General features: G+C 43.9%; 1 protein-coding gene across 2 annotated transcripts in view; it reads right to left on the bottom strand.

Annotated features, from left to right (window-relative positions):
• The window catches only part of cpamd8 (C3 and PZP like alpha-2-macroglobulin domain containing 8), a 41,925-nt gene that overhangs the window by 16,781 nt on the left and 12,601 nt on the right, over positions 1–12,543 (bottom strand). For both annotated transcript variants that reach the window (XM_071487683.1, XM_071487684.1), the window contains 11 exons: positions 12,182–12,413; positions 10,119–10,272; positions 8,613–8,743; positions 8,390–8,441; positions 7,978–8,276; positions 7,050–7,118; positions 6,809–6,965; positions 6,449–6,625; positions 4,712–4,793; positions 898–1,054; positions 374–448 (listed from right to left, as the gene is read on the bottom strand). In XM_071487683.1, coding sequence (XP_071343784.1) covers positions 374–448; positions 898–1,054; positions 4,712–4,793; positions 6,449–6,625; positions 6,809–6,965; positions 7,050–7,118; positions 7,978–8,276; positions 8,390–8,441; positions 8,613–8,743; positions 10,119–10,272; positions 12,182–12,413 — 1,585 coding nt within the window. The remainder of the gene's footprint in view (positions 1–373; positions 449–897; positions 1,055–4,711; positions 4,794–6,448; positions 6,626–6,808; positions 6,966–7,049; positions 7,119–7,977; positions 8,277–8,389; positions 8,442–8,612; positions 8,744–10,118; positions 10,273–12,181; positions 12,414–12,543) is intronic.

Here is a 12,543-nt window from a genome sequence, read left to right as displayed (position 1 = left end):
TATGAGTAGGCTGACTGCCAGCACATCCATCTTCACAACTATCAGGAATGCAGCGATATGTCCACACACGACCCAGGCTGGTAGGATGGGCTACAGGAGTAAGTGGTTTAAGTGGGACAGGTAGCGCACTGCGTGTTGCTCTCAAAGACTTTCTCCTGTTAACCCACTGAAATCCTGAATTGAATTTTACAGCACTGCATCCAGTGTCGATAACACATAAGGCAAAGTGGAAACATTTTCTTTTGATTTTTTTTTTTTCTTTGGGTTCCAGTACAACCAAATGAAGCTCTATTTGGTCCATCGAAAGCTTAACTCTAAGGAGCAACTGTGGTGTAAGAGCCACAGGCTGCAGTGTTTCTGTCTGACTGCTTACCTCTGTGGTTATCCCAGTCTCCAAGAGAGCTGCGACCACATAAGCTGTAAGGGAGATCTTCCCATGGATCCCTCCCTGTGGACAAAAACACACATCAGCTTTCAGTTACTTTCACAAATCATACAGACCTCCATCTTGTAATATTCAAAGAAGTCTGAAAAAATGTTTCATCCAAACATTCAAATCATGTAAATTGTAAGGCAGTTTGAAAATGTCCGCCCCTTGGAAAAGGCATCTTAGTAAACAACACCTCAGTCTTCACTTGTCCCCGAGTAAACTAAACATTTGGTTTGACGGTGCAAAATAAGCTTTCACCTGACACACAAGACACTGAAGTCATAAATATGCAGAGGGATGCAGGTTGATACAATAAGGTTAAACAATTGTCAGAATGCCACCTTTAAACAGTCCAGTCCAAATCCAAACTGTCATTGTCTCAGAAGAAGAGCCAATCCCTCCTCTTCATCAAGATCCTCTGCTTTTAACCCCACCCCCACCCCGCATCCAACTAGACACAGGCCTACCTGCAGGTCTTTGTTGAGGATGCGTCCCATGGCGGGGAAAGAGCCATCATCCCGCTGATGTTTGATGAGCCAGGACTTGGCCGCTCGAAGCTCCTCGGGGTCAATGAAGATGAAACCACGAGACTGAGCAAAGGACTTCAGCACAAAGGCTGTCAACCTAGACGAAGGAGAGGTGGAGGGGTGAGACAGATAAAGATGGGTGAGGGTAAAGGAAAAAAGGGGATGGAGATAAGAGAGGAGAGATAATCAAAGATTCTTTAAAACATGTGCTGGCACATCCAGAAAAATGTTTAACTATCAAGCGTTTGAAAGCAACGGAGTGAGAAGTTTTCAACTGATCACACTCTTTCAATCTGTCAACGGGGGGGGGGGGGGCTGATAGTGAAGAGCGTAGATGGAAGGATGTTTGTGTCAAGAGGACTGGTATGTATAGACGGATCTGATGAAATGGAAAAAAAAAAAAAAAGAAAGGAAGTGAGGAACGGAGGAGATGGGTGCGGCAGGGTTTGATCACCACTACAGGATGCGGCAGCTGTGCTCTTGAGAATGTGAAATCTCACACAGGCCAATCAAGTATGTTTCTGCATGTGAGTCGGAGATTCCCCAAAAGCATTCCGCAACTTATACAAACACGGATCCCAGGGAGGAAGGTTGTGAATCTGGTTGGCCTGGGAGTGCAACTGAAAGTTTATGAGCCGTGGTTTTAGTGGGCCGCGGTGGAGAAGGACCAGGGGAATCACGGAGAAAGGCCAAGGTCAGCCCTAGGGGAGACGGCTGAGCTAATAAACACACACTCATCCATAAACAACAGACCTCCTGGTAGTGGTCGAAAGCTGCAGTCTTTGAACAACAACTCCTCAGTGAAAGCAAGACATTCCATTACAGCACTCCTGACTACAACTGACTGAAAGGATGAGGCAAGCTGCTTACCATAAAAAGACAGAAACACAAGATGGACATGGAGAAATAAACAAACAGGTCATGCTCTGGTTTCTCAACGCAGCTCGTAAGTGAGCGCACGATCCAAGTAAGAGCACCAGGGGAGATGAGTGGGAAAAAAAGAACTTTTCTCTCATAAAGCAAAACATTAAATCTTCCCTGGCTGAAACCTGGATGTTATTGCTCCCTGGAGACAAAAATAGGGACGAAGCCGCAAGCCTGTTGGAATTTTTATAATGTTAAGTAATATCGTGTCGCAGGCTTTAAATGTCGGGCCCCAAGGAAAGGTACTGGAAAGTGTAAATATGATTTAGTTTGGTGAAGGAAGGAAGCACTAGACAGACTCACTTCCACCACTCAAGCCTTGGCTGGGGTCACGCTCACCAGATTCTCCCTCGTCCAGTTTTTCTTTCTCCCGTTTTCTTACTTCTCACTCCCAGATCCCCTCCCTGAGCTCCCCATATCCAGCTCCATACTTCAAAGGGTTGATCTGAAGTATTTTTTTTACAGACAATACATGGATGTGTTCCATGATAAAGCCTAGGTTGATAAGCTTAATGGGGAATGTTATGAGTTGGACTTGGAGAAAGTGTTCCAGACTCCTGTTTAAGGGTTTTTTTTGTTTTTTTTTGCATTCAACTATTGAGACGTTGCTGGTGTGTTGTTTCAGAGAGCACCCAGAGGTGCATTACTTAAACTGGATTACGACAACATATTACTAACAAGGGGTTAGAGTTAGGGATGACATCATGGATCAGGTGCTACTTCTGCTACTATTGTAACCAAACTGGGGAAATAAAATCAAGACACTAGTAAAATGTTAGCAAATGTCTGCCTGTGGCTGATCATTTCTCTCTTACCATTTGGTGGATATGTCTATATTTTCAGTTCTAAGTATTTGCTTTGCAGGCTGTCTATGGATGACAGCTTCGTGACAAGCCTACATGACTTAATGTGTAGTGAATATACAGACCATTGAGGGCTTTAGTTTTACAAATGAACATGTTTACAGTGATTCTATAGCTAAGCAAAGGAAAGGAAGCAACAATGGCTTTCCAGTTTGGCACAGGACTGGAAGTAGATATTAGGTTAATACAGCAGTAGATATCAGTGCTTTCAATCTCTGGTATTCAGCCCCCCAACCCTGCTAACGCTGTCAGATCAGTCTTTGGGCAGACACAAATGCCATGCCAGCCTCAACACGTAGAGCCAAGGACTGAGGCTTCAGAGAAAATGAAAAAATAGACTGCCCCACTCTTACAGATAATTATATGGGGGGCGGGGGGGACATAAGGAAACTAGAGGGCTTCCTTTACTGTTTTTAGGTTTAGTGAGAGAGTTAATGCACTGTCACCTTGGGCTGGAACAGGGTATGAAGCTTTCAGAGGGCTGTGTACTGTGAGAATGGGGGGGCAGGGATGTTCTTTGTGTGTAAAAACCTGAGGATGATGGTAGAAGATGAAAAGAAAGATTATAAAATCCAAAGAGTGGATTTATGTGGTTCAAAGTATTACAGTTAGGGTCAGGGTTTTGGGAACTAAGATAGTTAATGAAAGGTTTTTCACAAGTATGGCAATTAAAACCTGTGCATGTATGCACTGTGTTGCTGCATCTGCAAAACAGCAGGCAGTTTTCATTCAACTCAACATAAAAAGGAGCGAGGAGTTGAAAACTTACTCTCCAACCCCCATTATGCCTCGTCAGTGTCTCTCTGCTTCTGAATGACATTAAGTCAGTGAACTTTCAGCCCACTCTGTGCAGTGTTAACAGCCTTTGCAGCAGAGATGGCCAGCATTGCACACCAAACAATTGCTGCCAGCCCTTGTCATTATGTTCAATCTTTTCAACACATCCTGTCAATTTCCTCTCAGATACATTTTTACAAGCTGGAATACATTAACACTGCATTACAGGAGCTTTTAAGCAGGCAGTAAATGCACTGCTCTACTTGTGAACTCTGGAACCAAAACAAAAGCTGGGCTTGTTTTGGATGCAAACATGTTGCTGATGGATTCATAAAGTGTCTGATGCAGGTTTACTGAAGGTTCACCATCTGTGTTGTGCCCACAACCCACACTTGTTGCCCCGGGCGCCAAGGAAAATTCCAAACCACTGCTTGTTACATCCTCATATCCTCTCACAGTCATCAGGGGAAGAGTTCAAGCTTTCCATGGCAGTTTAATGTTACCAATTACACCCAGGTAGTGAGTCATTAAGAGGCATGTACCACTTCTTCTCACATTTTCTAGGCCATGTCAAAAAAAAGTACCGAGCCATTTGGTGAAGTGGCTCCAGACAAGTTATAACAGTGTCTCCAATAGTGGCATTAAGAGCTTGTCTGTGGGGCCAAAGCAGCATGGGTCCACTCAGTGCGACGGATATGAACTCTGATTAACTGCAAATAAATCTTGACGGCTTTGCCTACCTCAGGGATCCAATTATGCAGTTTGTTTACGATTCTCTGTTGTTTATGTAACCTGCTGTTTCACAGTGTTAGCTCTATTAAATATCATAATACCCACCTCAACTCATAAATCAACCTGAGGTATGCACATTGTGCATGGGCCTCAAAATGCAAGCCGTGGAGCTCCCCATTGAGGGCATTGATTTCAGTTTCATAAATATTATGAGATGATTCTGTCTGCCTGCCTACCCCCAGGGAGTGTAAACATGAAATTAAAACTCACCAGTGATTTAAACACACCAACAGGAATAGATTAATTTGAGCACAGCGTACGGAGATGCTGATAAAAACTTCATTGCTTTGGCCGGTAATCTATGCCACAGTTAAAGCTGAAGAATGTGGCTACAGCTAAGTGTAGTTTGGCTGGTATGAGTTGTGTAAACTTCAGCAGCTACCCCCACAATGACTTACCACATACTGCCAGAGGAATCCCTCTCTCCGAAGGCACTGTAGGATCCATCCTGCCGTTTGTAGGTTAGTTGTCTCTGGTAGCCTGGATAAGAATAAAGAATGGGAGAGGTGGTGGGAGAGTACTTTAAGAAAAACAGTTACTCAAAATTACTGAGGAATTGCCAAAATTATTTATGCACCTTTTCTGGATTTTACAGAACCTGCAAAGTCTGTAGGAAATCCAACTGGACGTTTCTTTCTATCCATCACGGCAGAGACATGGTTAAAAAACTAGACTAAAAAAAGGCAGACTTAAAAAAGCATTCCAAAGGATTCTTACACGGTATGTAATGGGATAAATATACACTAACTGCAAGACAGACAGACATAGACAGATATATTGACTTCCGGGGGTGAAAAATTAAGCCAGCACGGAAAATGCCAAAAACTGCACGGTTTTGGTCTGTATGGCTAATTTCCCCCTTTGTGGCAACAGTGAATTTTCACCCATTCAAATTTTTATTAAGACTTAAGGTTATGCACAGTTGAGGGCGTGTCGCTTTGAGTGACAGGTGGGTGAGCGTATGCCTGCCACAAACCAGCATACATCGAAGTGTTGGCTCCACATGTTCCCTACCTCTTTGCCCATTTTTTGATTAGCTTGGAGTTCGGCAGGAGTCAGGCACTGCCAAGATGGCAACGGGCATATTTTTACACACTGCACAGGGCACAAAGTACAGACCTGGGAAGAGAGGTTCAAGAAGAATACCTCTTGGACTTTGCCACCTGATCACGGCATGTGCACAACTCTGCAGAGTGGCCTGCCCCTTGTAGAGCACACTAGGAAAAGTCTAGTGGGAGTTTCTGTTTAAGATGGGTAAGTGGAGAAAACAGAGGAGGTGCAGGAAAGACTGGTCTGTGTAACCGAGTAAAAACATCCAGCTTCATGTTCCAATCCATGATCCTAAGTATTCAGTGCCAGCCAGGCTTAGACTCCTCTGTCAAGAAATCCACAGTTCCACAAACAAAGTCCAAGGCAAACTTCACTCCAATAGTTTCCAGAAAACTGGAACAACAGTATACAACTTGCCAGCAATTAGAAAACATTCCCTCCTCTCAGCTTGAAGCCACTTTGTGCACAGCTGGGCTAGAAGGAGTTTGACTCAGTGAGATTCATTGATGCTCTTGTTGCCTCTGCTTAAACAGCTGCTAGCTAACTGGAGGTAGGTCAGCAGGGATTTGGGAATGCAGCTCATTCGGATAAACATGTCATCCGTTATCTCAGACAGGTGAAATCTGTGGTACCAGAGGAGGATCCTTCAACTTGGTGTCAAATATTGGATCACTGATTCAGGTTTGTCCAAAAGAAATGGTCCAAGATAACAGATTGTATGAATTAAGGCTAATTAGCGCTACTGCTTCTAATAAATAAGATTTATACTGAACATAAATCTTAACATCTTAAACACTTTGCTGGCAATCATATCCACACTGATGTACAATGAATAAATAAGGAGAACACATAACTTAAAGGCAGATTATTAAAAGTATATGTTATCAATAATAAAGTGTCCAAAACTCAAACCCACATCTCCCTGACACATAAATTTAAACTTCTTACAGAAAGAAAAAAGAGTATTTTTAAGTTTAGGGAGGAGCTTATCTTTAACCCACTCAGATAAATTTGCATTAAAAGTATGGTCTAAGGGTAAAGTGTATTGTGAAAACCAGAATGTGGTTAGGTTGCAGTTTTTTTACCTTGCAGCAGGTAATCAGTCGCTTCATTCTCAACCTCGGGGCTGAGCTGTCTGGTCTTCTGCAGGTACTTCAGAACAAAGACATTGGGGGCAAAGTGGATCATGTTCTGCTCCCCACATCCAAAGGGCAGCCGCAACAGCTTGTCCAGGTTATTAAGAGTTGGCCCCATGACGTCCCCTGATACAGATGCACAGATACGCAGGTAGTTATTCACACTGTACAATGCACTGAATTTTAGTTCCACTCAAATGAAGGCTTGACAGATCTACTTAAGTCAGAGTCTTATGGATATAGATAAGCATATGATGGAAATAAGAAATCAGTCGGTGTGCCTCACATATAAAAATACAGTAATACTACCAATCATAAATGCAGTGGCCCTCTCAGATCCAGGCACCATGTTGTGAGGGACCCCCAGAGTGAAGGCCTCATTGTGGTTCTCATCAGAGTCTTCCTTCCTCCAGATCTTAAATTCTCCAACTGAGCCCCAGCCTGTTGAGAAGCCTATGTGGCGCACCTGAATGGGCAAACAAATTATTATTTATATCATCTCTGAAAAAACATTACACCAACTAGTATATATGTCATAAAAGAGTCAAACCTGTCCAGGGAATTGGCCCGCCCAGTGGAGGATCACTGACTCATTGGATGGATGTAAACCATGTCCTACCTGGAGAGAGTAATGCAGACAGACTAAAGGAAAACATGTCTGGAAGAATACACATTTGTAATTAAACAGTCCATCTTATTGTTTCTGTTTGTATTCTATGGTCACACCGCAGCTGCTGCCTGGAAGGATCAGAACACAAATACAATTGTACACAAATAGACAGCAGTCAACAAGGAAACATTACGAATCAGTGAACCCACTTTAGAAAGCAACTGGTGCTGTTTTTGGACTCCCTCACACTGAGCACTAATAATGTCCCTCTGCCAAGTGTTAGTGACGCCAGTGTGATTCACTCACCTCCCACACACAATCACAAACACAAACATACAAACAGACCCATGTAGAGAGCATTTCCTCCCTGGTACTGGAGTTTAACTTCATAATCACATTAAACCAAAGACCATGCATGGCCAAGCCCCACAGCTCATTAACCCTAAAATGCCATCGTCCCCAAGAAAATAAATGAATCCTATTGGACTGTAATGTGCATTGCTCTTCTGCGGGCTTTTAATTGCTGCCTTTGGTGAGTGGTGCAAAGCTAATGCCAGGGCTGGGGCCGGGAGGCAGTGTGCCAGCCAGAGAGGGCCATGCGAGCACCAGGCCATGGATCAACGAGTGTCCTCAGTGACATCAGCCCGTTAAGCGTGACCTTACCGGAAGGCACGCCAGTAAAAGTGGCGCCAGTCCTCCTAACACACAGACCCCATGGCCTGCTGAGTCTTTTTCACCCTCCTCTTTTTCTGTCAGAGTGTCCACTCATGATCTGAACACAAATCTGTTGCACTTGTTGGTGCAGGATATTTCAGGGCTCCACACTTGTTGGAGAACACTTTCTTCTACAATCCCTTTATCTCCTTACCTGCACCACGCCTCCCTTCCAACTGATCCAGAAGCTGCGGAACTCATCCCAGGAGAGGATGCCTGGTGTGGAGGCACTGACGAGGGGCTCACCCATCTTGCCCAAGGAGATCCAGGAGCGAGTGTTTTGCCTTCCCCCAAGTACGATCTCTAGCATCTCTGCACTGTCGTGGGGGCTGGCAGAGAGAGCAAAATGGGCATCGTTGTGGGTCTTCACTGCAACCTGGAACTGGCTCATCCTGGCCGGCTTTTTCACATACTGATACTCATACTTGTTGGGGGTGGAAATGTGGATCCTCTCTGACAATGGAAATACAAAATACACTTATGCACTTATGGGTCAGTAAAATTTACTGTATCAACAGTATAATAACATATCAATGTATAAGCGAAGAAAATGTGTCTGCACTGACCATTGGGACAGAAGAAGACACTGTAGGTGTATTCTCTGGGCAGGCCTTCTGGCTGCAAGGAGGATGAGGGGAGGAGAAAGATGTCACAGGAAAGAGAAAGAATAAGGAAAAGTGGGATACATTAAGAAAATAGAAAAGGTGTGAGTGTATTCTTTCAATAAAACAATACATAAATCACTTTATAACCTTATAAAGTGACATTGATCAATATCAGCTGTCATACCTCCACCAGGACAGTCCTGCGGACATAGTCCAGGCCAGTTGGGATCCTTCTTTCGTCCACATCATTGCCTGTTTTTCCTGTCTGGAGTCCATCTGAACAGCAGCTTGGTTCGCTGTAGGCAATGGCACGAGCTATCGGGCAGCACAGAACAGAATCAGTGTTCCTCCCTTCAATTCTCTCATCGCACAATGTCACCCACTTTGGTTTCGTATAATGTCTGTGGAGTGTCACCACAGGCCAGTCACTAGCTCCCTGACAAACCTTGGTTGACAAGGTTACTGAAAAATATTATTGCAAAACCTACATTATAGTTGATATTTGCTAATTCAGTCTCAAGGAGCATCAATCTGTATCGCTGGTACTAGTACTAGCAGCAGTAGTAGTATAAGTTACTCTTTATGGGTGGATGCCATAAAAAAATATGGTGACAAATTATTACCATTAATGAAATTATTTAAAAGAAAACATGATCACGTGTTTGTGAAGTCACAAATCCCTAATAGCTCTGTGAGGCCTTGTCTCTACTGTCTTTCAGGCATTTGTGGTCATCGCTCATAACATATATTACACAGGACAAACGTGTCTGTAAGAGGACTCCCAGTTCTCTTCCTGAGGAGCACATTGGAAATGTGGTCCTGTGCCAATGGCGTCTCTTTGTGTGTGTGTACTGAGAGGGAAACACAAGGGGCCAGGGGACTAGGAGTGGGGCCATGGGGGGCCCATTGACCGCCAGTGACCTGCAAACTCATCAACATGCCACTCAGTGTCACAGCACAGCTCTGGTTTGCTCCCCCACTGCTGGCCTGCTTTGTTCTCACATGTGCTCTGGAGGGGACTGTTTGTAACTCTGGGTGGGTGACCAGATCACCCACAGCTCAGCTCCTTGGCCAGCAGAGCTCTCCTGAGTCAAAGGCTTGCCTTTTTGTAAGGCATCACACTGAGGGGACCGACAGCCTGGTCAAAGGGCCATACCACTTAAGAATTCAAATGATGCTACTTTCATCATCCGGACTGCCCTGATCTGCATTGTTCACATGACCATCAAAACCCTCAGTCATTGTGTCACAACAGACACAGATCCACTTCCTTCTTTCTGAACATGTGACAAAGAACTTTGAACTTTGGGAAATTACTGTAAAATATTTTGTCCTGAATTAATACAAAATTCTACTTCATTGCATTGCATAGAGAGAAGTTATACATTCAGTATACTGAATGTTTCACAGTAATAAAATGAGCACGCATAACTGCAGAGAGGTGTTTTCTCCAGTGATGCATAAGGTGACAAATTTCCTGAACAACTAACCTGAATTTGCCTCGTGACTTAAATGACACTGCAACGACATAATGACAAAATATTTGTGGTTTCCTTATCGAAAAATAACTTAAGAGGAACATCAGTTTACTTGCATCCTGACAATATACTATTTGAAATAATAATAACAACGTAAGAAAAATCAAGAAATCCTTTTCCAAATTATTCATTTGACTGTGCTCTGTTGGTACCTGTGATGTTAGCAGATCCCAGTTCAGTGAAAGACAACACAATGGATGTGGGAGTAGCCTCTCCAGGTGCGACACACTTCTTCCTGGTAAGGTGGTGCCTTCCAGGATGGCCAACAAACTTGATGCCCTTTGGAACGGATACTTTAACATGAACCTGTGAGAGGAGAGGAGAGGAGAGGAGCGGAGAGGAGAGGAGAGGAGGAGATAAATCAGTGGCAATCGATCTCCTCTGACAGCCCTACAGTGACATCATTCCTGCCAGGCACGCCCCTCCCTCATATAGCGTGTTCCCCTCAAAGCACTGAAAGCAAGGGAGAATTTTTAAATCACATTGTGAATTTTCCATGCTGACTGACTCATGCTTCTCAAGCTCCCTGAAGGATTAAGTTCCACTCATCGTCCAATTTTCACAGAGGGCTCAGTAATGCAGAGGGATCTTTTAACTGTTCTTTATCCACACGCCACAAGTCGTAAATAACGCAGCACAAAATATAAGAATCACATGTTGCTGCGGTGGACATCAAAAGAAGGGCTATTCTGGTTTGCATATTCACCTAACATGACATCAGGGCAGCACACGCACAGGCCATTTAACAGGCTCATCTGCAAACATCATGATGTCATCGGTGTGGAGCGCAGGATGGACCCATTTAAGGCCAAGACAGAGCTCAGACAGCTCTTCAAAGTGAATGCTGAAACATACTTCTGAGCTAATCTCACATCTTCACATTACAAACCTGTGCTTCCTTTGGACTCCAGTCTCCAGTCTCTCTTACCTACGGTTGTCACATAACAATCCTTGCTTCGTTTATCACATTGTTTTGACCACAATGGTTTTGCCGAATGCAGAAATAAAAAAAAAAACTTCCCACCTCCACAGTGGTTTGCATGTTTTAGCCCATCACCTACACAGCACATGTGTTTTTAGCACCTGGAAGACGCTCTGTCTTCTCTGGGATGCACAGTCTTCCTTTCAAACACTTTGGTAGTACGCCTCTTTAACTTATCATGTTCAATATTGTTATGGATTTTATTTACTTAATATTGCACCTCTGTCTTTCCATGTTGTAATTCTACTACTGTTACTCGTGTCTACTCCGTAAATGCGACACCTATTGCATGTGTATCCATCCTGGAAGAGGGCTCCCTCCCCTACTGATGAGTCTCCGCTTTTTTCCCCTTGAAGACCTTTTCTTATCTGAATTCAGGGCCTGAGAACAGAGGAAGTAGTATGTTGTCCACGTTGTCAAAAGTCTTTCTAACCACCCTATGTTTTGCACTCATGTCACCACACCATAAAATTCAGCTTGACTTGACTTGACTCTACTGATTTTGAATGGTCAATTTAATTCTACTACTACAGTGTACTACATTGCTTATTGCCGCCAACTTCAACTTTTGGCCCCTGAAGGATGTAGACTCTGAATGTGTCTCCTGCGACACATCCGGAGTCACTTGCTGCTTCCTTTCACTTGACAGTGAGAAGCTTCGCCACTAACAACTCCAGGACCACTAGAACACACATTGAATTTAACACGATCCTGCCAGATGTTACCCACATGTTACAAGTGTCCCAACCAACCAGGTTTGCTGATGCCAATACAAGAACATCATCAACAACCCTCTATGCTTATTCCGCAGTGGAGTCGCTGGCACACAACTGGTCACCCACATTAGTTTTTGTGAAGATGATCTCTATGTGGTCAAATCAAACAATCCTCTGTACCAGAGTTAGTGCAGTGATTTTGGCTGTTTCTCCCACTGAAAAGCTGCTGTACAGTATGACTGTTCAAAGCAGTCTCATCTCTACTATGTTGTGACCACTGAATAGAAAAATGGATTGGATAATGGATTACACATAATTTGTAGTCAATGGGCTGACACATGTAAAGCACAGGTATGGCCCTTTAAGATGCACTGTAACCTATTGCTGCCCTTGCCGTCTTTAAGAATATGACTCGGTTGACTTGTTTCTTTTTTGCTAAAGAGTCTTATTGCACATTTGCTGTGGAAAAGGAACTAGCTTCCTTCCTGTCCATTTGCCCCCTAATTCATCATCTTACCTCAGAACATGTTGGCAGGTAGTTGTAGACGGTGAGGGGAACTTTGGTCTGCTCCCCTCTGATTAAGCTGTAGGGCAGCGTAAAGTCAACAAAGAAGGGCTTGAAGGTACGAAGCTCCGCTCTCTTTGCTAAGCCCAGCCCCTTCTCTTCAGACAGGCCAACAGCTTCTGTCACCCATGTGGTGATTGAATCCGGCACATCCAGTCGCAGCTCAGCTTCCCCGGTTTCAGAGCTGTCAGTGACACATGTTGAGATACAACTTGAGTGGCAGGGAAGTAAAAGGAGTTTAGCGTCCTTTCATGGTTTTATTTAAGCAATAAAAATGCACAGACTACAAGGACGGGCTTGAGGAAACACTGTAG

The sequence above is a fragment of the Trachinotus anak genome, unplaced genomic scaffold (assembly GCF_046630095.1).
Source record: "Trachinotus anak isolate AG129_WGS33_773 ecotype Australia unplaced genomic scaffold, CSIRO_AGI_Tana_v1 ptg000010l, whole genome shotgun sequence".
Taxonomy (NCBI): domain Eukaryota; kingdom Metazoa; phylum Chordata; class Actinopteri; order Carangiformes; family Carangidae; genus Trachinotus; species Trachinotus anak.
This window is presented reverse-complemented; position numbering and strand designations above follow the sequence as displayed.